Source organism: Limanda limanda, chromosome 4 (assembly GCF_963576545.1).
Source record: "Limanda limanda chromosome 4, fLimLim1.1, whole genome shotgun sequence".
NCBI lineage: Eukaryota > Metazoa > Chordata > Actinopteri > Pleuronectiformes > Pleuronectidae > Limanda > Limanda limanda.
This window is the reverse complement of record NC_083639.1, coordinates 16,507,048-16,530,054: the sequence shown is the minus strand read 5'-3', so window position 1 is coordinate 16,530,054 and position 23,007 is coordinate 16,507,048. Positions and strand designations below refer to the sequence as shown.

The following is a 23,007-nucleotide window of genomic DNA, read 5'->3' as shown; positions in this document are numbered from 1 at the left end:
AACCCCCGCTAAGCTGCTTCAGTTTTCGAGGGCGAGACAGAGTGCGGTGGAAACAGAGAGCAGGAGCATGTCGGAAACTGGCCACAGCTGTGCGGAAGAGGAGAGTCACCAACATGGGGCTCATTGATCAAACAGGGGATTAGTCTGGTTTCAAATCCTTGGCACCACACGAGCAAAGCTGTTTATCTGGGTGGATATCCTTTTTGTGGTCCCAGGTAATCCAGTCAGTAGCAGTGGATGTAATAGTTTCAGTGCGTTCGATGGGAAGAGAAAGAGGGTAGGTAAGGGGAGGAGCCTGGCACGCAGACCTGCAGTAGGAGCTTTCTGTTAGGTCCTGGGATGAATCTGCAACACAGAGGAGGGAGAAGAGAGGGAAGAAAACACACATACACTTAGACAGAACAGAGGCATACAAGTGAGCGAGGATTAGACCCCGACGAATTTCTCTGTTTGCATGTCTCAAAAACAAGGGGGGAGTCTTTTGAACTCTGGAGGCTTTGTACAGCCCCGTCTCCCCTCCTGGTTCCTGCTCCTACTAAAAAAAGTCAGCTCATACGAGCAGAAAAATAAAAACGCAGATATCGGAAGTGTGTTCAAGTGCACTGGAATATGTCAGGCAACCAACTTATACAAAAAGGAAATAAAACCCAGATGTGTTTCCATGCTGTGTATGTCTGTCTGCTTCACAAGTTGACACTCATATTTGGCATATTTTGGACTTCATCTCAGACTATCTCTATTCTTGCTAAATGGGATCGAGGCTGTGGAGTCTGAGCTGTCTCTCTCTCCGTGACTCTAGTTCAGGGACTTTTATTCAACCTCAGTTGCAGACCTGGACACAATTCAATGGTACGTTGTGCAACCTGGAGACTGCTATTGAATATCCTGCTTTTCACCATCCTTCTCAACCTGAAGCTCAATAAAAAAAAATCTATGTGGATGATGTCCGTGACAGTTAAAGCAGCTGAGTTATTTGCCCTCATATGATGTCTCCGCAGCGAAAGCCTGTAAATGTTTGTCAGACTATTTCCTTAACTTCGTTTTATATCACATTTTCTAGTTATTCTGCTGCTTTGAGATTTTTTACAGTGAATAAATCTGTAGTCGTCTGGTCACCGTGGAGCCAATTAGAAATCCCATAATCCCGTTCAACAAGAAATACAGCCGTGACATTTCCTGTACGCTTGGCAGGTGGTAGCCAGGTGTGTGGATTTGATTGTGGGGGGTGCTGTTGGGAGGCTGTAGCACATAGAGAGTCTTAACGCTCCGCTTTGTTGGAAATGCTGGCAAGAGAGCCAAATGATTTTATTAACCATTTTTTTTCCTGTGGATAGAGTTGCTTGCAGCTGTACTCACCCACTGCACTGTGTGTTATTTTAGGAAAATGCTTCAGAGAACAAATAGAGAAGCAGGGGCACCCGCAGGTATTATAATGTGGGTTTAATTTAATGATAACATTAAACAACAGAAAACATATGCACTTTAGTTATATTGTTGCTTGGCTGCATTAGATTTGTCTTAATCATTTTAAAGTTATTATAATGAAGTTAATCTAATTACATTTCAAAGTCGTTTTGGAATCATTAACTATTTTTAACCAATATATATCATGAAGGAACTTTGAATTGTGTTATTTGCAGCTTAGACTCTTTTTCTTCATCACAATGGGTAGGTTTTCATTTCTGTTGAGATAAGGTGCTCACTTGAATTATTAAAAACTAGTGCAGTGTCCATTTAAAACTGCCTGTTTGGAATGGGCAGTTCTCTGGATCTGTGTTAAGGCTCCGCAGCAACTTCTTCCTTGTCATTAGTGAGTCCTCCTCAAACAGTTCTTGACCTTCTAAAATGGAATTGAATTGAAAATTCTACAATGTATTGCCACTTCTTATTGTTTGCATGCTGAAGGTTGTTTGCCAATCTTTTTTAGTAACAGTCTATGATGTCAGTGAAGTTAGAAGACTGCACTTACGTGTTCATCCTACCTGGTTTATTTGCAACAAAGATGTTATGGTCAATGTTTTTCAAATGAAACTGTTCACATGTGTTATATAAGTTATTTACTTAACTGCTGTTATTTTTCCATACATGTATGCCTAAAGCAACAAATCAAACGCTTTACTTTACTTTGCGGACAAACTGCTAAAAAATAAGTAATTCTATGAATGTTGTTATGATGGAGATCAGCACCCGTTACAGGTCATTATGCACAGTTTGACCCAGTTGCCAATTGATTAATATAAATATTCTTTGTATTTTGATAGAGATCCAGATTTAGATGAACAATATCTTTTACTAAAATAACATATTTACATTATTGCGCAGCTGTCTCTTAGTTTTGTGCTTTAGTTTGTCTGAGGACACTGCTGCTAGAAGGTTTCTGACACAAGGGAGGCTTCACTGAAAAAAAACTCATTGGCTGCAAGAAAGTTATTTGTTTGAGATATCATTCCTATTAAACCAGTTGCCCTGCCGTGGTTCCTCTGTGAGCTTCAAAATCTCGGATTTAACACATTTCTCCTGTGTTAATTTCTCCTCCATGTCGTGTCACAGCGTCTCTCCATGTTTTTTATCTCGTGATCTTTAAACAGAGTAATCCTCTGGGCTCATCCGTCCAGCAAGGGGGTCCAGCTCGCTTGCTATACTTCCGATACAATCCACCAGAGGTTTGTTAGCGAGAGAAGAGGGGTTTTATGCAAATGCTGTCATTTCAGCCCACGTGCATGTGAGTGTGTGTGACTAAAAGTGTCCTCTGTTCTTTTTCGTCCTCTGTCTCTTCAAATGAACAGTGCAGCAGGTAGCAGCGGCTCGCTCAAGGATTTCCTGCCTATCCCGTCGTTGCTGGCAACTAAGCCTTCTGCATTCTAATTTGCTGGCCGCATTAAATTGCAATTTACTCAGACTTCAGTTAGTAAAAGGAGCCAAGGACGACTGCCTTAGCTAAAGAATTTAGTGCAAACACAGCCTAGCCTTTCCCACCTCTCTCGTTTAGAGCTGAGCAAATCAATCATGCCGCCTGAGAAACCCTTTCAAACAGCACGAAAGAGCACCCACTAAAAACAGAAGACTCCAGACAACAAAATACACCAAGATCCATTTAATGTGACATTGACAATGGAAAGAGCAAAGAAAGGAAAACAAGTATAAATTAATTAGAAGCCCCTGGAATGAACTCCTCCACATTAAACCTGTATAAAAATGCCATGAGGATGACAAGCCGGCCGGTCTGTGCAGCCACCTGTCAGCTCACACTTTAAAAATAAACAAGCAATCTATTAATCATTCCCGATGACACACTGTTTGCCGTATGTGTATGATTTTATGTTAGTCTTCATGCTGTCATTATACAGGAGTGAAGGAGGAGGGTCGATGGTGAAGATGGCCGGCGTTCACATTGGATTTGACAAAAAAAGATGGGGATGGTTCTGCTGGCAGGTCACTTTTGCTCTGAAAGGGTCTCACAGACGGGCCACATTTTGTCAGAGTGTGTTATCTTGTGACGACTGTATGTCAGTGTTTATGCTGCAGTGTGAAATCACTTAAAAAAGGCCATTAAAATTGATGTAATGCTGATGAGGGCTGTATTATGCATATACAGTATGATGCTCTTGCCTGATTACTGGTGACATGTTCATATTCACTCTAGCACATAGTGAGGTTATCAAATGAACGAAATTCTTTTTCACAATCATGAGAAACAGGGACAAGAACGAGTGGGAGGAGAGATGTTCTCAATGTTTTCATTACAGCCTCCCTCATTCTGCCTGTCGCTCTTAAGGTGTCTAATTGTTTGGAGGGAGCAGAAAGGGATTGATCTATTTAGCCAGTGGAGCGAGTAATGCAGATCTATGGTGGGCGAGTGTTTTGGAAGGTGCTCCCCAGCCTCGCTCTCACTGTGACTTCCTCAAACAAAAGGGCCTGCCTTGTCTTCTGCTACAGAACAGGCAATGAAGGGCTCCCTCTCTGAAAGACATAAAGAAAGAAAAGAAGAAACATGGGTGTCAGGGACTTGCTTTGCTCGGCTTCTTTACTTTTCATGCCAATTTTTCATGAAACACGATGATGAAGTCAGTGTGTGTGTGTGGGTGTGTGCACACGTGTGCGTGCCTGCCTCATTGTGCTTCACTGACACTTTTCAGAGCAAAATGAAAACCTGCAGGGAATAAAAAGGCTGCGAATAGGAAATAAAAAGAAACAATGGCGTGTTGTGGGCTTGCCGTCTTGTGACGAATCAAATACAAATGAGGCAATTTGGCCTGAGAGGCAGGTGAATGAGGAATGTTGATTAAAAACAGAGAGCAGAGTGCAGGATAAAAGGCCTTTCATGTAGCCTGTGGGCTATGCTGTGTGCTGATAGCTGCCTCAACAAGAGCCTCAGAGGGGGATCAGGATATCAAGTGGACTCTGATAAGAAGCCACACAACCAAAATGGAAAAGACCTGCCCGGGGTTCTAGCGCACACATGTAAGCAAACACACACACGCACTTTTATAAATATCAAACAAATCGGATATGTGCGCGTGTACACAACTAGGAGCGAACACAGAGAGGAGCAAGTAGCATGTCACAGATTAGCGGCTAATGGGATTGGCAGACCGGTGCAAGGCGCTGTAATCAAGCCCACACAGTGGCCGATAGCAAAGACAGGACATGTAACAAAGGAAGCAATGAAAGGCAGAGGGACTGATGGTGCCACTACACACTGATCACAGACTGCAAGGTTCTGCTGAGAGGTGGACCTGCTTCTCTGTGTGACTATGAAAGTGCTGCTGCAGGATATGTCTGTTTATTTAAACTACATTTTAGTGATATGTATGACACAGTTTATATGAAAAACGCAGCAACTTATTTCTTATTTATGCGAGCTGCCTGCGCTGGGTGATAAATATTTACAGTGGGTGGTGGTGCGTTCAGTATTTGTGTCACGCCTTCCTAATCATGCACAGCATGTAAACACACACTTGATTATTTTGCACAGAGTATTTGGGTTAATGAGAAGTCATTGAACACGATTTGGTTCCATTCTACCCGACACTCAAGTGCATATACAGTGATGTCAGTGTGTGTGTGAGAGAAAGAGAGGCGGACAAAGAAACAGAAACAGAGAACAGCTTAAGAAAAAGACTAACCTTTACAAAAGCTAGAATGCAGCTCAATTTCCGTGGACGCATCATCTGCATTTTGCTTCCAGAAGCTAAAAAGGGGAGTATGGCTGGGTGTTCTGCAAAGAGAGGGTCAAGAGATAAGGACATGTGTCTTTGGGAAGTAAAAGCAGCTTCAGGCCTCTGGCCCTCTTCAATTTTATTTATAGATATGCATTAATGCTTATTCGCCATCTATGTGAAAACCTTCTACAATCTTTCACAATATAATAATTTGTGCCCAGGTATTTAAAAAAAACAATAATCAGCTAAAGTTTATTTATTTTAAAATTGTGCAATGGACTAAAGTGAGAATTCGAGATGCATTCTTTAAAGAAAACCAAATACTGCACCTTACCTTGACAGGCTGGAAAGCCCCATTCCATCAACTTCTTTCTGAAAGTTTTAAGCCTGTGGTGGCTGTGAGGGGGGGCCCAGTGAAAGCTTTATGTCTATCTGCTGCCACATAAATCTGCAGAACAACCTTGGAAAGCCCTGTGTGGTCTAACCTTCACTGGCTGTTCCCTGTTTCCCTACCATCACATTAGTCTCTGCTCCGATTCAAAGTCATTGTCACCGAGCGCTAAGAGAATACATGGGGCTGATGTGTGTGTGTGTGTGTGTGTGTGTGTGAGTCTGGGGGGTCAAGCAGGTAGGGGAGGGGTGAGTCAATTAAATTAATACAAATCGGGTGATCAACCTGTCACAGAGTGCTGGACTGCTGGCTTCGAGGACTTAACTCCCTTCATTATTTTTGCATGCCGCATTTGGAGTCGATTTACAGAGCTGAAAGGCTGCACAGAAGCAAAGTGGCTGTTAACTTTATCTCTGAGAGGAGTGCAGCCCGAGGCAGAGCCCACCTGTTTGTTTACTTCCTGCTTTATGCCTGATCTCCACCACTACTGGGCCCTTACACAGGTTACTCACATCAAACTGAATCCAACTCGTTAAACAGAGGGTTTTCACTGTACAGTATAATTGTAAGTGTGCACATCCTTTTTACCTGCAGGTTTGACACTGTGCATGCTTGATTGTTCAGTGACTAAAGATGAATTAGAAGTGAAGCAGGCAGTTTGCAGAGAAGCCTTGTCAAAGCATCCAATTGTCCAAACAGATTTGTCTTATTTCTTTGTGACTTTCTTTGTTTAAGTCGAAGAAGGAGAAGGTTGAATTGTAAATCTAAAGTCATTTACTTACTGAAAACGGTGCGAGTATGTTCATGTAGATGTGTGTTAGCGTGCTTCAGTTAGAATATACACGTATTTCTGCATCTGTGCACAGTAGGTGTGTGTGTGTGTGTGTGTGTGCGCGTAGAGAACGTGTGAGGCCTCACCCTCGTGGTCTTGATTTTGTTCCCAGAGGAGCACATCCATCCAGAGTTGTCAGGCAGAGTCTTGCACTCTTCTCCCTCAAGACACGGTTCCATCTCACACCACCATTTCCCAATTACAATGGACGCTGGGGAAGGTGAGCACAGACATGCATGGAACAGGTTGGTATTTCTCAGAGACAACAGTGTAAATAAATACAGTATATACTCAGAATAGATGCTGGTGCAATAAAAAAAAAACATTTGACTTTAATGTGCATAAATAAAAAATTAACGTGTAAAATAAAAAAATAAAACACACAGAAGAACCATAATTTATAGTGTAGGTGGAATCATCGCAACATGTCAATCAAATGCAGATGCCTCCCACGTACAACTATTTTGTGTTCATATTCTTCACAGGCAAACTACATGTATACACACATGGGCGAGTGTCTAAATTAATGTTTTCCCTTCTCTTCTGCCTCAGAGCAGTCGTATCATTGCTGCATGGATACCTCCTCTGTTGACAATAACGTCTTAAACCAACAGGAATGAATCATTATTTAGTTTTTGATATAGCTACATTGCATGTACGAGCGCAATCTCATTTTTAATCAAAACTAATTGCCTCTCATTAACATCGACTAAATATTTCCTGCAGCTATCTGACAAAAACAAATATGTTCTCATCGTCTAATCAAGATCTTGCTCTCCCTCCCTCCCTCTCTCTCCCTCTCTCTCTTTCTATTGATGTTGTGTTGTAGGAGTTTTATGATACAAAAGATACCTTTCATAATGGCTGATCAACCTGGGCAAACTAAATAAATGAAAAAAAAAGGTTTGCTTGGTATGTTTCTCTAATTAACATTCCACAGTCCATATGTTTAATTAATCTCATGAAGAAAGTATCTGCCCCTTTACCTTCACACCCAGTTGTTCTTGAATCGGCTCTAAAGCACTGATGCAAAAATTTGTTTTATATACTTTGATTTTAGATTTACCCTTTTGTTAAATCCAGATACAATGCACTGGAAACCTCTCGGATCAAATCAAGGCAAACAAATCTAAACCATGATGTTATAAAAAATGTCAGCATGTTGTTTATTTTTTTTTTAATTTGCAGTTTAAATCTCCGATCAGAATCGTTTTACTTCACTGACATATTGAAGATGTGAAGGTCAAATGATAGAGTCTAACTAGCAACTTGTAATTTCATTTTCCAAACACATTTTTGAACCTTTGGGAAAAATATATTTTTTCCCCTCCAGCCAACTGTTGCCAAGGTTACTGGCCAACCACCAATCAATTGTGGATGTGAGCAACATGTCGTCTCAAACTGATGGAAGAAGACGGTTTAAGTGCCGTCCCACACAGCACAGTGTGCTATGGTTCTGTTTGAACGGATGCACGCACGCACAAACACACACACACACACACACGCACACACACACAGGTATTCCAGACAGTAAACTGGACACAGAGTTACATCCCACTGCTGTTCGCTGAACTTGCTGCATTTGCTGACTTCCTCCTTCGTTTTCCCCTCCATGAGCCCTGAGGATACTGAAAGCCAGAATGAGAGCATCCACTAACCAGCTGTGAATCTGCCCTTTGGCTTCCCCCATGGTTGTTTACTTTACCCACTAATTACCACATGTTGGTCCATCCTCCACTGCACTCCTGCTCCCCTGCTTTTTCTCCCTCCATCGTCCCCCACGGGCTATTGTTAACCATGTTTACATTCAGCTGCTTCTCAGGTGCAACACCATAACTATACAGGAAGTCTTTCTTAAGAAGCAAATTATGACTTGGCTGGAGGACATTTGCTTAACTTGTTCTATCGAGTGCTCTCTGCTCAGCCTCTTCCCTTCGCTGCAGAGAGTCAGAAGACTTTTCTTACTCAGAGTCTGGACACATGTACGATGGATTGTTTGTCTGTTCGTTAGCAGGAATACTCAAAAAGGACACTCAAACTGTTTTTGTAAAATTTTGTGGATGGATATGAAATAATCCAAAGGGGAAACGATAAAATGTAGGAGCACATATGGATAAACACGTCGATTCTGGATTTCTTTTGAAATTTCTTTAATATGTCAAGATGGTGTTTTTATCTTGGTATTTGTAAGTAAGCAGGATTACACAAAGAAGTACAGGACATATTTTTGGATCAGGAAGAAACCCATCACATTTTGTTGTGATCAAGAGGCTGATCAAGGATTTCTTTTCACTTGCCTCAACATTGTGAGTTACGGCTCTTTTCAACTTCTCCATTGATTTTTCAGATTTGAAGGTATGCACCTTACTTAGTGCCATTTTATTTAATCCATTGGAAGTCTAGAAAAGGCCCTTACTTGTATCTTGTAGCTTTTTATTTTGAATCGTTGTATCCTTTTTTTGTGTGTATGACGAACATTAAATACCTGTACCATGTTTCTGAGGAGGGTCAGAGTCAGAAAACCAGCTTGTTGTTTCGTGAAAAATCTGCTCCTGTTGGTGATATTTATTTAATGACGTGTTTTTGTTATTTTTTCCCATGATGCAGTGTGTTCACTGTGTAGAATTTCGTGACATCTTGGGGTGGAGTTGCATGTTGCAGCTGATTAGCCCATACCTCACCCTCCCCTATAGAGTTTAGCTTGTCCCGTCTGGACTACTGTAAAAAATATGGTGGCCTCCGTAGAAAGGACCTGCTTCATATAAATATAAAGTATCTGAATACAAAGGGGCCATTATAGGCTAAAGAAAACAACAATTTGTTCAATTTAGATGAAAGACACTAGTGAAAACATCACTAGGATTATTTTTACATTCACTTTCTGCCAATAGATGCCTTTCATTAAAAAACACTGGACCTTTAAAAGGGACATGATTCAGACAATGGATTTATTGAGGATGAAACATCCAACCAGTGACAGCACTATACCTTCTCATTAACTGTACTTTATGGCCACAAGATCAATGATGGATTACCAGAGTCTTGACAAATTGCAGAAAATACTTCACTGCTCAGAAATTGTCAACTACAGTTGTTAAAAAAAACTTCTTGTTAAACAGGGTTAAATAAGGTCACATCAAGGCAAAGATCAGATGAGGATAATTCACCATCTTTAAAAGCTACCGGATCCCTGGGTTATGTCTTGACAGCTTCTAATGGTGTAATAAAAGGAGAGTAAAAGTTTAATGACCTGGGATTATTAAATGCATCTAATAAATATTCATATTTGATCTTTAAAAATCTCCCTCCGTCGGTCTATGAGGCAGACAGCAGGCTCATCTCAGGACAACTTGACAGCACAATGTAGTGACACGTCAGCTCTGATGGCCATGAGGATATGAAGCAGACAGAGTTCGGCACTCACACAAACACACACACACACACACACAAACACTCTTCATGTCTGTGGCTGTACCTGGGCCAGGACATCTGGCTCTGACCTTGACCACTGGAGAAGAGCCATTTCTGGGTCAGGATCCATGCATCACTCCCTGGTGACCGCTGACCTCCAACAGTCGTTTTACTTTAACTACTCCCTGAGCAATCGTCAGCATAGAGGGTATAACCTTTGTTCCAACATGAGCAAACATTACTCCTCCTCTGTGTCTGCCACGGAGTGAAGGAGGAGGGGGGGCATTACAGCTGACCCCTGTCCTAATTCCTGCTTTAGGTTAGCTATTCATTTTCAGATCCATGATTTTAATCACCAACACCAATTAATATGATCTTTAGATGATACAATAAAGAAGCTGCTGTACTCTGTCAGATATGACAGATGGTCTCGGAATAATCCACAAAGTGTAAGAGTGTTTGATTCGAGATGTTAGCCACGTAGCAGCCTGTAGTCTGCAGCTTTGATGGACAAACAACCGAGAGTAGGACTTGAATTGATTGAAAAACATGAAGCGATGGACCTTTTACAAGTGCATCTGTCAGATCACTGGTGAGCGGTCTCCGTGATGGATTGAACTCGCCGTCACGTCCCTGCCAGGTAGCAGAATGTTTGAACACCTTGACGGATGAGGAGGGGAATTGATTTCTGCCTGCATCAGAATGTGAATATGCCTCTGAATAGTTAATGTTTCTTTAACTTAGAGCGACCGCACAGCTTGGCTTAATTATAGCAAAACAATGGGTTTCAAATTGTGTCGGCTGGAGTGTTTGCTGTTTTAAATTTCATTCACAGATGAGCTGCCTTCAGTCAAGACCTGGAGCTGAAAACAATCAGGTTTTAAATTGTTATGCCGTCAATCAGGTTAAATTTACAGTTTGGGGTGAAGGATTGCTGCCGCCCGAAAGATCAAACTTCTTTTTTTACGGACTCATGCAGGGCCTCTGGGTCTTTTCTTTACCCCCTTCACGTTAACAGTTTATATCAATGCTCTGCTACAAGTGCCATGATCACTCATTTATTACCCAAACAAGTAGCCAATCAATCGTTCACTCCTATAATCATGCAGGTAAGAATCATGTGATAGATGTAAGATTTCCAGTGTAATATTTGGTTCAAAAACACATTTCCATCTCAATGAGACTGAGGTGTGCACCAGCAGTAAAGTACCGGGGGGGGGGTCAAAGGAGCAGGAAGCAAATGAAGCAAGTGTATAATTACAGCAGAGCTGAGACTTGGACCACTGAACCCAAGGTCAGCCCTCAGACGGTCAATATTCTGCATTAATCTTTGCCCGAGAGAGAGAGAGGGAGCCAAGGTGTGATTAGCTATTCGGAAAATATTTTGGGGCTTTCTCATCACATAGCTTTAATTTCAGAATTTTGCAATGGATATTCCACAGACTTAAACCATCCGTCCTGTTTTTAATTGATTATTTTCTGTGTGGATGGGGAATTCATATTAATTCTTGAAATTGCCAGCAAAAATTTTGTCTGCATGATCTCAGATTCATTATGGGTGGATGCATATCATCTATGCACTTATCCTTTGAGCTTTGAGCTGGTTGCCCACATGTAACCAGTCTGTATGGAGACCAAAAGAGATGAAACACATTGACTGAAATGCATTAGCTATCTGCTTTTTTATTTACCTATAGTCAGACATGCAGATAAATGTTAGTGTTCTTTGTAAAGAATGTTTGTCTCCTGGGACAAAAGAAACTAGTCAGACTATAAACAATGTATGGGGAATGTAAGTCCCGGATAAGCATGGTCCCAAGATACTGGCCGGTGCCCCAAGAAGCTAATTCGCCATCAGATTAGAGTCGATGGGCTCCGTGATTGGACACAAACAACCACTGACACATCCATTCACACCAATTCAGAGTCTGCAATTAACCCTTCCAATAAAAAACATTATGAATATTGTATGTGTCCCTGTGGAGGTAGGATGTGTGTGTTTGTGTGGGGGTACAAGCATTCTTCTTGATCAATGAGCTCTGATGAATACTCCATTGAACAGATTTTGAAAAGTGACTCAGGAAAATTGGATCTCCCACAAAGCGGACTTCCCTGATTCTTTACCTTTCTCTCTCTCTCCCTCTCTACATACAACCACAGGCTTGTCACTAGCATGTCAGTAGCTAGAGCAGAAAGCAAATATGATTTTTTTGTTTTCGTAAAAAAAAGAAGAGAGAGATGAAAAATAACACAAAAAAAAACAAAAAACGAGGCGACCTTTCAACTCCAGCTGAGTTTTGGATCCTGTTCCGGCAGGTTAAAGGTTGAGAGTATAATCAGCCGCCAAAGCTGTGAGAGCTCAGCGGGATGTGTCAGAGACGGAGGAGAAAACCTGCTTCACAATCATTATCCTCAACTTCTCCAAAGACACGAACATCATTTCTGACCCAGGAGAATTTTGTGTGCTTGTAAGTCGCTCATTATATTTGTCTATGTGTGTCTGTTTGTCAGTAAGAGAAAGGACTTATTGTTTTCCATTGTACAGTATAATCTACTCCTTCTGTCCATCCCCTCAGGCAGTCTCTGCAGCAGGTCTGTGTCCTGCCAACCACATCCAGTCGTGTGAGGAGACGATGTGACAGCCCAACTGCAGGTGGGCGGGGGGGCAGAGATTTTATAGTGGTAGGATTAAAAATAAGCTTTTCATCCAGGAAAGTAGAGTAGTTAATAAACGAATTTGTGCAGAAAACACAATAGAACAAGTTTTACCAATAAGTCAGATTCACTTTGTGGATGTCTCGTTTAAATTGAAACCTTATCAAACAGTGTATCTTCTAAACTTGTGATGTTTTGATTCATAATGTAATGCGTCTGTTTGACCAATTGGCAGAGCTGTGGCATTTCTTGTCCCTTCTCTCAAGTAGAGTCAATGTGTGTCCCCGCTGGATGTATCTCAAATGTACCATGACAACCTGTCATGCTCGGCTATATGCGCCCGCAGCCAGACAGAAGGGTTCATTCCCCATCAGTGATCGGCGGCAAGCGGTCGTGTGCGTGGATTCCTTCTTGAGAGACTTTACTGCTACAGCAGCTACATGAAAAGTGGTAGCATGTGTGCGTACCAGGACATCTGCATGTATGTAAACAGTATGTGTGTCCAAACTGTGGCTGAGGGCTTTACACGTCTCATACGCTGTATTAAAGGCAGCGGTGCAGTGACGAGTGCCTAATCTGAGTGCATGTGATCGGCCCAGTGAGGCTGGAGAGATACGAGCGTTTGACTTGTTAAAAGGAATGTTCTTCACTGAAAGCCTTGTTGGCCCTGACATAACTGGGACATAGCTCTCCTTGTCTAAGCTAATAATCAATTCTCCACACGCCACATAATCTGACAGCAGACCCCCGCTGAGCATGACGCCTCCCAATGCAGGCTGTCGTCATATCTCCATATATAAACAACAACGAAAACAGTTACCAATGGCAACGGAAATAACCCCATGTGGCCCACATTCACAAGGTGGAGAACGCTTGACAATGAGATTGATCTTCAGTGTGCGCTTTGATGTTGGGCTTTGATGCTAATGACCAATAATACAGTGCATGCAGAAGACCTGCTGGTTCTGCAAATTTTGCCAAAGATAAAGGAGTGTTAGCTCCCCCGTGCTCTGTGTTCAAACCTAATAACTGCTGAAGATATACTTCTGATTTGTTATATCAGAGCACTGGCTATTCTTTTTTGTGTAGGAACATAACCTGTGTATGGTACAGTGGCGGCAGGTGTCCCCCAGGGGGTGGCGAGATGAGATGGGTTGGGCTGCCGCATCGTTCCTTATCTGGATGGAACATTAATAACGCTGGGACCTGGGGAGAAAGCTCCATCTGGGCCAGGCCGGTGCGCTGCTAAGGGTTCAGACCACTGACTCCACAAGTCTATAATCCCTCACATAGTAGCAAAGGTAGCCTGGGGCGCCCGGTTGACAAACACACACTTTCAAGTGTAGCTTTCCTAGACAATCAAAAGCTCTGGAACAGAGTGGCCCCCCCACCCGCCTATATCCATTTATTTCCACATTTATAAAAAAAACAACTTGATTAAAAGGTGCGTTTGCAGCATCTGACACTTCCAACTACGAATGAGCTCTAATTAATAATCACATATTTCCTTCTGCCCTTCAGCTCTTATCCCCTGATGGTTTCAGGGTTAAATAAATCACACACAGCCTCATTCACTTTAAAGAAAAGTGAATATTATCCAGGAGAAACTGTAAAGGCTTGAACTAATGGAAATAATAATCATTAACAGGCCAGGTCATCTTAACTCTTTCAATGCGGTGCAGTGCTTCCCAGTAGCACAGCTTGCTGCTCAGTGACTTGTCATTTCCATTTTTTCACCACTCTTTCCATAAGTGCTTGTTAATCAATACGCTAACAGCAAGGATTCTCCCGCTGCAGGAGTCCGAAGCATAGAGGCATGAAGTGTTAACAACATCTTCCACTTCTTTCACCTCCACGCCTCAGTCCTTGTAATATCGCTTTTGATTCATACAGCTCTGTCCAGCTTCTGTCCTCGACTTTCGGGGATTTCCCGGCTACTGTATATCCACCTTCTATTATATGCGGTTCACCTGTAAGGACTGGGGTGTATCTCTTAGTCTCAGTCTTTTTTTATAGGTTCTTAAGTTTTTAAGGTATTTCATGAACTCTGTCTAGACTGTGCTTAGTCAAAGAGACACAAACTGAATGGATATAAGTCCAGAGTCCCTCGTCTGTTATGTGCTGCAGAGGAGACAGCGTCTGCCTCTCTGCTGAAGGACAACGCTGCCTGCTGAAAAAGCTACAGCTCAAGGTCAGAGCTTTGTAAATGTTTCATTCAGGCGATGTCTCCAACCACAGGGCAAACACAACATCAGTTTTTCTGAAAGAAAAACTCCCATAGGACTGGAAAATTCCAACGTTCACTGAAAAGTTTTATTGGGTTGTGGGGGATTTTTCATCCACCCGGGGGGAAAGTTCTTTTTTTGTGGCATCCTTGGGTAGCTAATTCATATTCTAGGGTCTTGTTGAGTGTCAGCTGTGGCTAACCAAGCCTGTGAAGCCCACTGAGCAGGCATGTCTGGCCTTTCATGTAACATTCCTCGTAATGAATATATTTTTGGTGTCATTTCTTTGCGGAGGGGTCAGTCAGAGAAATAACTTTGATCTGCGCTGAAGGTGGAGGTGAAAAGATCAAGGCTGAGGTGCAATAAATGAGCTCCACGGAGTGAAGGGGGCAACGCAGTTCTGTCTCAGCTGACTTGTGATTTCCTTCAGCTTTTTTTCCCTTCAAATGGAGCTGCCTCAGCCTGATTGTTTTTCTCAGCTCAGGTAATTCAGGTGCACTAGCCTGGAGCTTCCCTGACTCGTGTTTATTAGTTATTCATTTCCATCAGCCTGAGCTGCCTTGGGCGATGTGATCTGCAACATGCTCCTTGCTCAGGTGTTCAACAGCCCGTCATCTCGCTCCCATGATGCCCAGCAGCGCAGCACTACTGGGTTCGTAATGGTTGAATGTATTTTTGTTATTAGAGGAAAAAAATATCACTGAGAGACAGCAGTGAATGTTTTATTGGAAATGCTTGGTCTGAGCTGTTTATTAAAGCAAGCGTAGAATAAGTGTTTTCAAAACAGCTCACTCAAACCTGATGAAAATCTCGAGATGTAGGCTACTCATATTTTCACATTTCATATTCTTCGAATCCAATATGAAATTATTGCATTCAACATTTCCCTTCAGTAAAGGTAAACAAGTATTATCATCAATATGTACATTAGGTGTTATACTACTTTATTATTTGATCATAAGTATTAATGCATTACTTTAAATGTTGTAGTTGTTTGAGATTACGTAACATTTTTACTCTTTAAGAACCTTTGCATAGTTAAGTACATAACAAGACATTATTTATAAATTGATCACAGTTGTAATTTGCGAAACTTATTCTAAACCTCTTTATTGTAGCTGTCAGATATTTTTTTGCAAATTACGATATTATAGTATAGTAAAAAAAGGGAACACTCAAGTGAAGAACAGGTACCAGGGTAATATGTTTAAGAATCTTTTTTCAATTTCCATATTTTCCATACTTTCCATACATGACCAAAGTAATGGTAAAAAATACCCAAAAAATACCTTTAACATAATCACATGGAAAACTCGATTTGAAGTTAGTTTCTTAAATTTTTTATTTAGATTAATTTGGTATCAATTGTCTTTTCATGACAGTGTCCTGTTGTTAATTATTTGTTTGGCATGGATTCTATTTTCTATTTCAGAGATAGATATTTAAATCTAACATATAACCCTTGGTTATATAAAACATTTTTTTTTGGTCCATTAGTGTCCATTTCTACACATTCAGGGCACAGTATTTTTTGCATTGTCACTGGATATCATTTGTACCTTTTGTAAATAAAGAGGAGACTGAAGAGGTATCACTGACAAATACTTTTTCCCTCATAGCAGTCTTCATTAATAAACAAATTATTATCAAAAACAAATGAGTGGTCCTCACCATCCACACAGGAGGGCTTGTTGCGTGTCGTCCCGGCCACTTTCCCCGGTAAACAGGAGCATTTGACTGTCTGAGAACGCTCCTCGATACGATTCTTGTTACAGCATCGATGGGCGGCGATCACCTCGCACGTGCCTCCCTCTGCAGAAAGACAGACACAGAGGAAAACACATCATTTAAACCGAAGCAACCATAGATCTATACAGTGTTTTTAACATATAAATGAAAGAGTATAAACCTCGACTAAATCGCATCATATAGTATGAAGCACGTAGGAGTACATATATGTGTGTACCATATCGGCCCTCGAGGCATCTCAATTAGTATGTCATCTAATTGCCTCTTACTAAATGCTGGCCTCACTACATACCAATCAGCCCATTATAAAGATCACATACACTTAGTATTCATCATTGTGCTTGTCTTGAAATCTTCCATATGTTGTCCATATGATTAGAAAGGATGAAAGCTTTGTCTCAGTGAAGACCTACCAGTCATCAGACACATAATGGCTGACACACGACCATGTTGCAATAACATTTTTCACTTCCGTTACAAGTTCCGGTAGCTGGACTTTGGATATAGTGAGCCAATACCAGTGCATTTAAAAATGACATAAATAACAAAATGTATTTAAAAAGGTATTGTTAATGCTACCAACCATGTGTGAAAGTGATGATTGCTATCATTGTTGTATCACCTGCCACTTACAGAGAGGGAATGCCATAGAACGTCTTTTGTTATCTAGTTTGACAGGCATAGCCAAAGAAGAACACAAATAAATAAATCAAAGAACACATAACAATTCCTCTAAAAAACTTGCAGCTGCAGCCGCAGCCACAGTTTAGAAAAATAAAGTCAAAATAGAGGTCTTGCAAATGGGACAGCTCACCATTTTCTTTGAGGGACTCTCCAGTGTAAACGTTTTGGCGATTACTACAATTTTGACCAACTCTGGCTAATGCTACACTAGAAATCTTTTCATTATTACCGGTTTAAAAACAATACTTGCCAGGGGCTGTACAGCACACCTGCTATTTGGAGCAGTGAAGAAGACACGGTTTCCAGGAAAAATAAATGGTTTTGGTACATGGTATTGGATCGGTATGAGGCCTGACCCGGCATCTTCAGCCGTATCTGAGGTATTTCTGAAACTGGTATTGGAACATCTCTTTTCTCTCAGGCTACAGTATGTTAAAACACTAACTCCAAAGCATAGGTGATATCAGTCCGATAACAGAGGGAGTCAAGAAAAATTCTGCCAAAAGATATGGCAATATGTGAAGATGGTGGTACTGGGTCCAAAAAAAATAAAATAGGGTGGGTTGCCAAAGAGAGGGAGAGGGGGTGATGGCACTTACGGACATCCTGAAATGAGTGAGACAGGCAGGGGGGGGAGAGAGAGAGAGAGAGAGAGAGAGAGAGAGAGAGAGAGAGAGAGAGAGAGAGAGAGAGAGAGAGAGAGAGAGAGAGAGAGAGAGAGAGAGAGAGAGAGAGAGAGAGAGAGAGAGAGAGAGAGAGAGAGAGAGAGAGAGAGAGAGAGAGAGAGAGAGAGAGAGAGAGAGAGAGAGAGAGCTAGAGGACAAGGTGTGTCTAGCTGCCATGGACTGGCCATGCCAGTGAGTAATGAGGGAGCCACTGGAAGTGCCCCCTTCACACAATTATAAAGCGTGGGGCTAATGCAGCCAGCGGAGCTGCAGGAGAGAGGCCCTCCATCACCGCTTTCCCCTTTCCTTATGCCCCAGGAAAAACTCTTTATCTTCCCTTGACAGCCACTGCAACAGACACCAGCATCCAACAATTAAACTGGAGCTCATCCCAGGACGAAGAAGGAGAGGAGAGGAGAGGAGAGGAGAGGAGAGGAGAGGAGAGGAGAGGAGAGGAGAGGAGAGGAGAGGAGAGGAGAGGAGAGGTTTTTTTGGTTTTTCAAAATCCATTTATTTTCTATTTCCAGGAACAAAAACACTTCTTACGTCAGCCACCAGCTGTACACCGCAACCAAACAAGGTTAATAAATACTACATATAGATTATTTTCGATATATACACACACACACACACATGTACATACCCACTCACACATCCATACTAACTGTCGTATCTCAAATTACAGGTTAAAAATCAGTTCCCCTTCATCCCCAAGGGTGCATAGAATCCCCGCAACAGCCCATATGCGGCTAAATGTCATCAAATTGTCCATCATTTTGTAGTAGGCGTGTTCTACTCTGAGTCTGGCTTTCAGAAATCCAACCAGCATTGGCGCCGGATGCACGCTACCAGTGTCCAGTGCTTGGTTCCTCCGTGTCAGCCAAATGGCTAGCTTTGCAGAACCAGAGACAAAGTTTACCAGGTTGTGTACAGCTTTTTCCTTTGCAGAATATTTCGGACCATAAATGAACAAACCAAAAGAAAATACCTCTCCCAGGCCCTGAAACCACCCTTTCAACACATTAAAAAGTGCTTCCAGCCGTGGACACTGAACAAATAAATGTTCCAGTGTTTCAGCTTTGGAGCAGAACGTACACCCCTCCCCCAGCTCCGGATCAAGGTGCGCTCTGTATCTGTTTGTAGCTATCGCCCCGTGCACTACCCTCCACTGGAGGTCTGCTGTCCGTTTTTCAATGGGCAGCTTGTACAAGGCCCGCCAGCTGCCTTTCGGAGAAGCCTCTGGCTCCAATAGCCCAGTCCACCCCGACTCTCTCATCTCTTCCAGAGAGTGCAAATTACGAACCTTTACACAGGTCTGGTAGACAGACTTTTTTCCCACAGACTGAAAGCTGTCTAGGTGAGGAGTTGGGAAGGACAACAACTGACCACGCCTCTCCTGCCACTCCCCAACAGCTGGGCTGATGAATAAGGAGGGGAAACTGTATTCCGAGTCATCACTCCACTGGTCACACAGAGTATTGTTGCTTGCAAAGACTCTCATGGTTTGTGGCAGGGCGGCACAGACCTCCTCCAACACTTTGTTTATCAGTCTGGTAGAGTTGATATTGCTGTTCGCTCTCAGGGTATCCACCGATGTTGCTGTCATCTTTATCAGATGGCCCAGTTTGGTGCATCCAGCTCGTCTGAGGTTGTCTCTGAGGCTGGCAGACTGCAGTGTTTCCGACCTCATAAAGTCATTGAAGAACAGCGGTTCCTCAAACAGCCACAAACCAGGTGTTTCATTGTTTTCTCTACTGACATGAAAAATCTGCCATGCATCTAACATTGACTTGTAAAACGGGGTCAGCCCGGTGAGATCCATGTCCTCCGTTCTTAAAAGGAAGAGATGTTTGTCGTAGCCCAATCTTCCAGCTCTCCTCAGCAGCAGACGTGCCGCATCAACCCACCTCGGCCCACAGTTGTACAGTAGTCTTTGAGCTGCCCGAAGGCGAAAAGCGGCAATTTTGGACTTGATGTCCACCAGTCCCTGTCCTCCTTCCACCACCGGCAGATAGAGGACTGCTGCCCGAACCCAGTGTTTGCCAGACCAGAAGAAATCCAGTATGGCTCTTTGTAGTTCCTCAATTAGTCCTCTCGGTGGCGTCAGAGCCGTAAGCCTGTGCCAGAGAGTCGAGGCAACCAGACTGCCGGCAACCAAAGCTCTTCCCCTATAGGACAGCTGGGGTAGCAACCATTTCCACTTAGACAACCGAGCACACACCTTCTCCTTCACTCCCTCCCAGTTTTTTGTTAGAAACACATCGCTACCCAAAAATACACCCAAAACTCTTAACCCCTCCTTCCCCCACTCAAGACCACCAGGCAGACTTGGTATTGCTTGCCCGCTCCACTGTCCCACCAACAAAGCCTCGCTCTTTTCCCAGTTCACCCGTGCAGAGGAAGCCTTACAATACAGTGACAGTGCTTCTTGTAAAGAGGACACATCTTGTTGATTAGAGACCAACACATTTACATCATCTGCATATGCAGAGACTATGAGGGAGTACTCGGGATCTGGGAAGCCAGGCAGCGATAGGCCACTGATCTTACCCCTCAACCTGCAAAGCAAAGGCTCTATGGCCAGACTGTATAACTGCCCAGAGATTGGACAGCCTTGTCTTATCCCCCGCTGTACCTGGATTGGTCTGGTCAGCCCTGTCCCCATCTTTATCATGCATTGTGCACCATTATATAATAGGCTGAGCCATGCAATAAACCCATCACCTAAACCAAAAGCTCTTAAAGTGTCAAATAAATAAGAGTGATCTACCCTATCAAAAGCTTTCTCTTGATCCAAAGAAACAATTCCACAATCAAACTCATATTTTTTACATACATCCATAACATCTCTAATCAGAAAAATATTGTCCATGATTGTCCGATCTGGTATACAGTACATTTGGTCTCTGTGGACAATCATCTCCAAAATGTTTTTTAGTCTGTTGGCTAAGGCTTTTGAAAGTACCTTGTAGTCTGTGCACAGGAGAGCAACGGGCCTCCAGTTTTTAAGTAAGGCCAAATCTCCTTTCTTTGGCAGCAGGGAGATTACTGCTCGCTGACAAGAGACAGGAAGTGAACCTGTTCTCAAACATTCCAAAAGGACGCCATGTAGGTCCGGACCAATGATGCTCCAGAATCTCCTTAGCAGATCATTGGAGAGACCATCAATCCCTGGCGCTCGTCCTGATGCCATCTGGTTCACCACTTCTGTCAGCTCCTGCAGAGTTAGCTCAGAGTCAAGGGCAGTTTTCTCCTCTTGGCTAAGCTGGGGTAGTCCCTGCAGCAGCTCCTCACGGGACTCCATGCAGCAACTTTCCTCACCAAACAGGTCGGTGTAAAAAGCTGACGCCTGGCTCCTCATCTCGCCTGGACAGGTGGTTATTCCGCCCCCTGGGAGTCTAATGCAGGTGAGCTGTCTTCTTTGTGCAACTGATCTTTCAAGATCGAAAAAGAAAGCAGTTGGTGCATCCATGTCTGTTAGATGAAGCAGCCGGGACCTCACGAGAGCTCCCTTAACCCTCTCCTGCAGGTATGAGCTCAATTTCAACTTTTTTTCCTTCAGTAGTGTTTGACCTGTGGTGGAATCTGCAACTATGCCCTCCTCTATGTTTATAATGCTATCCTCCAGTTCTTGAATGACTGCTTTAGCTGTGGCAGTGGAGTATGAGGTGTACTGTTGGCAAAACACACGAATTTGTGCCTTGCCTATCTCCCACCAGAGCTTTAAAGAACTGTAATCTGTTTTTTTATTTTTCCACTGGCGCCAAAACAGCTCAAAAGCTTTACAGAACGCAGTGTCTTGCAGCAGTTTGTTGTTAAAACACCAGTAGGATTTAACCCTCTCCCCTGGTGAAATTACTAACTCTATGCTAACCAGATGATGGTCTGAGAAACCAACCGGGCTAATGATGCTGTCACTTAGTCTGGCTCGAAGGTTTTGGGATATAAGCAACATGTCTAGTCTGGCTGCCGTCACCCTGTTTTCTCTGACCCTCATCCATGTATATTGTCTGGCTATTGGATGCTTTAACCTCCAGGTGTCAACCAGATCTTGCTGTTTAATAAGACTGTTAAGGGTCTGCGCTGACTGGGGGTGAGGTTCTTCACTGGTCCGGTCCTTAGTAAAATCTAGAGTACAATTGAAATCACCTCCGACAATTAGCTGATCCTGCTGATAGTTTTTAAGTTCGTTTTCTAGTAACTTAAAAAAGCGTACTCTCTCTGCACCTTGATTAGGGGCATAGACGTTCACAAAAACCAACACTGTATTTTCTATTTCTGCTTTTACTAATAACAACCGCCCCTTCACTAATTCTGTAACGGATAAGATGGTTGCATTTATTGTTTTGGTGAACATTACAGCTACTCCTGCAATGAAGTTGGAGCCATGGCTTAAGGCATGAGGACCCCTCCACCATAAACCCCAGTCTACTTCATCACTCGATGTTGTGTGTGTTTTCTGCAAAAATAACACATCAATGTGTTTTTGAGCCGAGATCTCTGCTATAACAGCTCTTTTTTTACTTTCTCTTCCCCCGTTTATGTTAAGTGACCCTATTTTTAATTTCCTCATAGAAAAGTCAGAAAAGAAAATAAACAGGAAAAATACAGAAATCAGTGAAGAAGAAAACACCAAGTGATGCATGATTATTTTACAGTGCTCCTCGTCTGTCTCGTTGTTTTTCCTTTAGCCTGTTTCCTCAGGGTTGTCATGTGTTTTTTCAGACGGAAACGTTTCTTCTCGTCGAGCTGATCCAACCCATACTGTCTTTTCAGAAACGCCACCGATCTAATAAATTTTTCTGTATCATCAAAATACTCTTCCACTTTGGCTACTCTCGCATAGGTTACGTCAAGAAAGTTGTTTATTTCTTCCAAAGTGTAGAGGGAGATATCTCTAGCTGGGGTCCCAAAAGATGCTACACTCTCTAGGTCTGACTCCTCCTCCATCTCTTCACCTGGGGCCTGACTGGCTGGCAGACTCTGTCCCTCATCGTTGTTCACACAGTGCTCTGTGGCACCTGAGGGACCTGCCTCCTCAACCTGTGACATTTCTGCAGCTGCAGACTGGGAGGATTTCTCTAGGTCCTCAGACACACGCGATTTCTTGGACAGACTCTGCCCCTCTGACTTCTCTGCTTCAGGCTGTGAACCGTCCCCCCCACTCACTGCATCACCGCCACTTAAGGCTCTGCCGCGAGTGGGCTTTGACACTCCAGCGCGAGGAGCGTCC

General features: G+C 42.9%; 1 protein-coding gene across 1 annotated transcript in view; it reads right to left on the bottom strand.

The window, feature by feature from the left end:
• Nucleotides 1-5,191: 5,191 nt before the first annotated feature.
• The window catches only part of LOC133000360 (chemokine-like protein TAFA-1), a 108,332-nt gene continuing 90,516 nt past the window's right edge, over nucleotides 5,192-23,007 (bottom strand). Inside the window, exons 2-4 of the mRNA XM_061070279.1 lie at nucleotides 16,348-16,488; nucleotides 6,472-6,596; nucleotides 5,192-5,218 (exon numbers count right to left, since the gene is read on the bottom strand). Coding sequence (XP_060926262.1) covers nucleotides 5,192-5,218; nucleotides 6,472-6,596; nucleotides 16,348-16,488 — 293 coding nt within the window. The remainder of the gene's footprint in view (nucleotides 5,219-6,471; nucleotides 6,597-16,347; nucleotides 16,489-23,007) is intronic.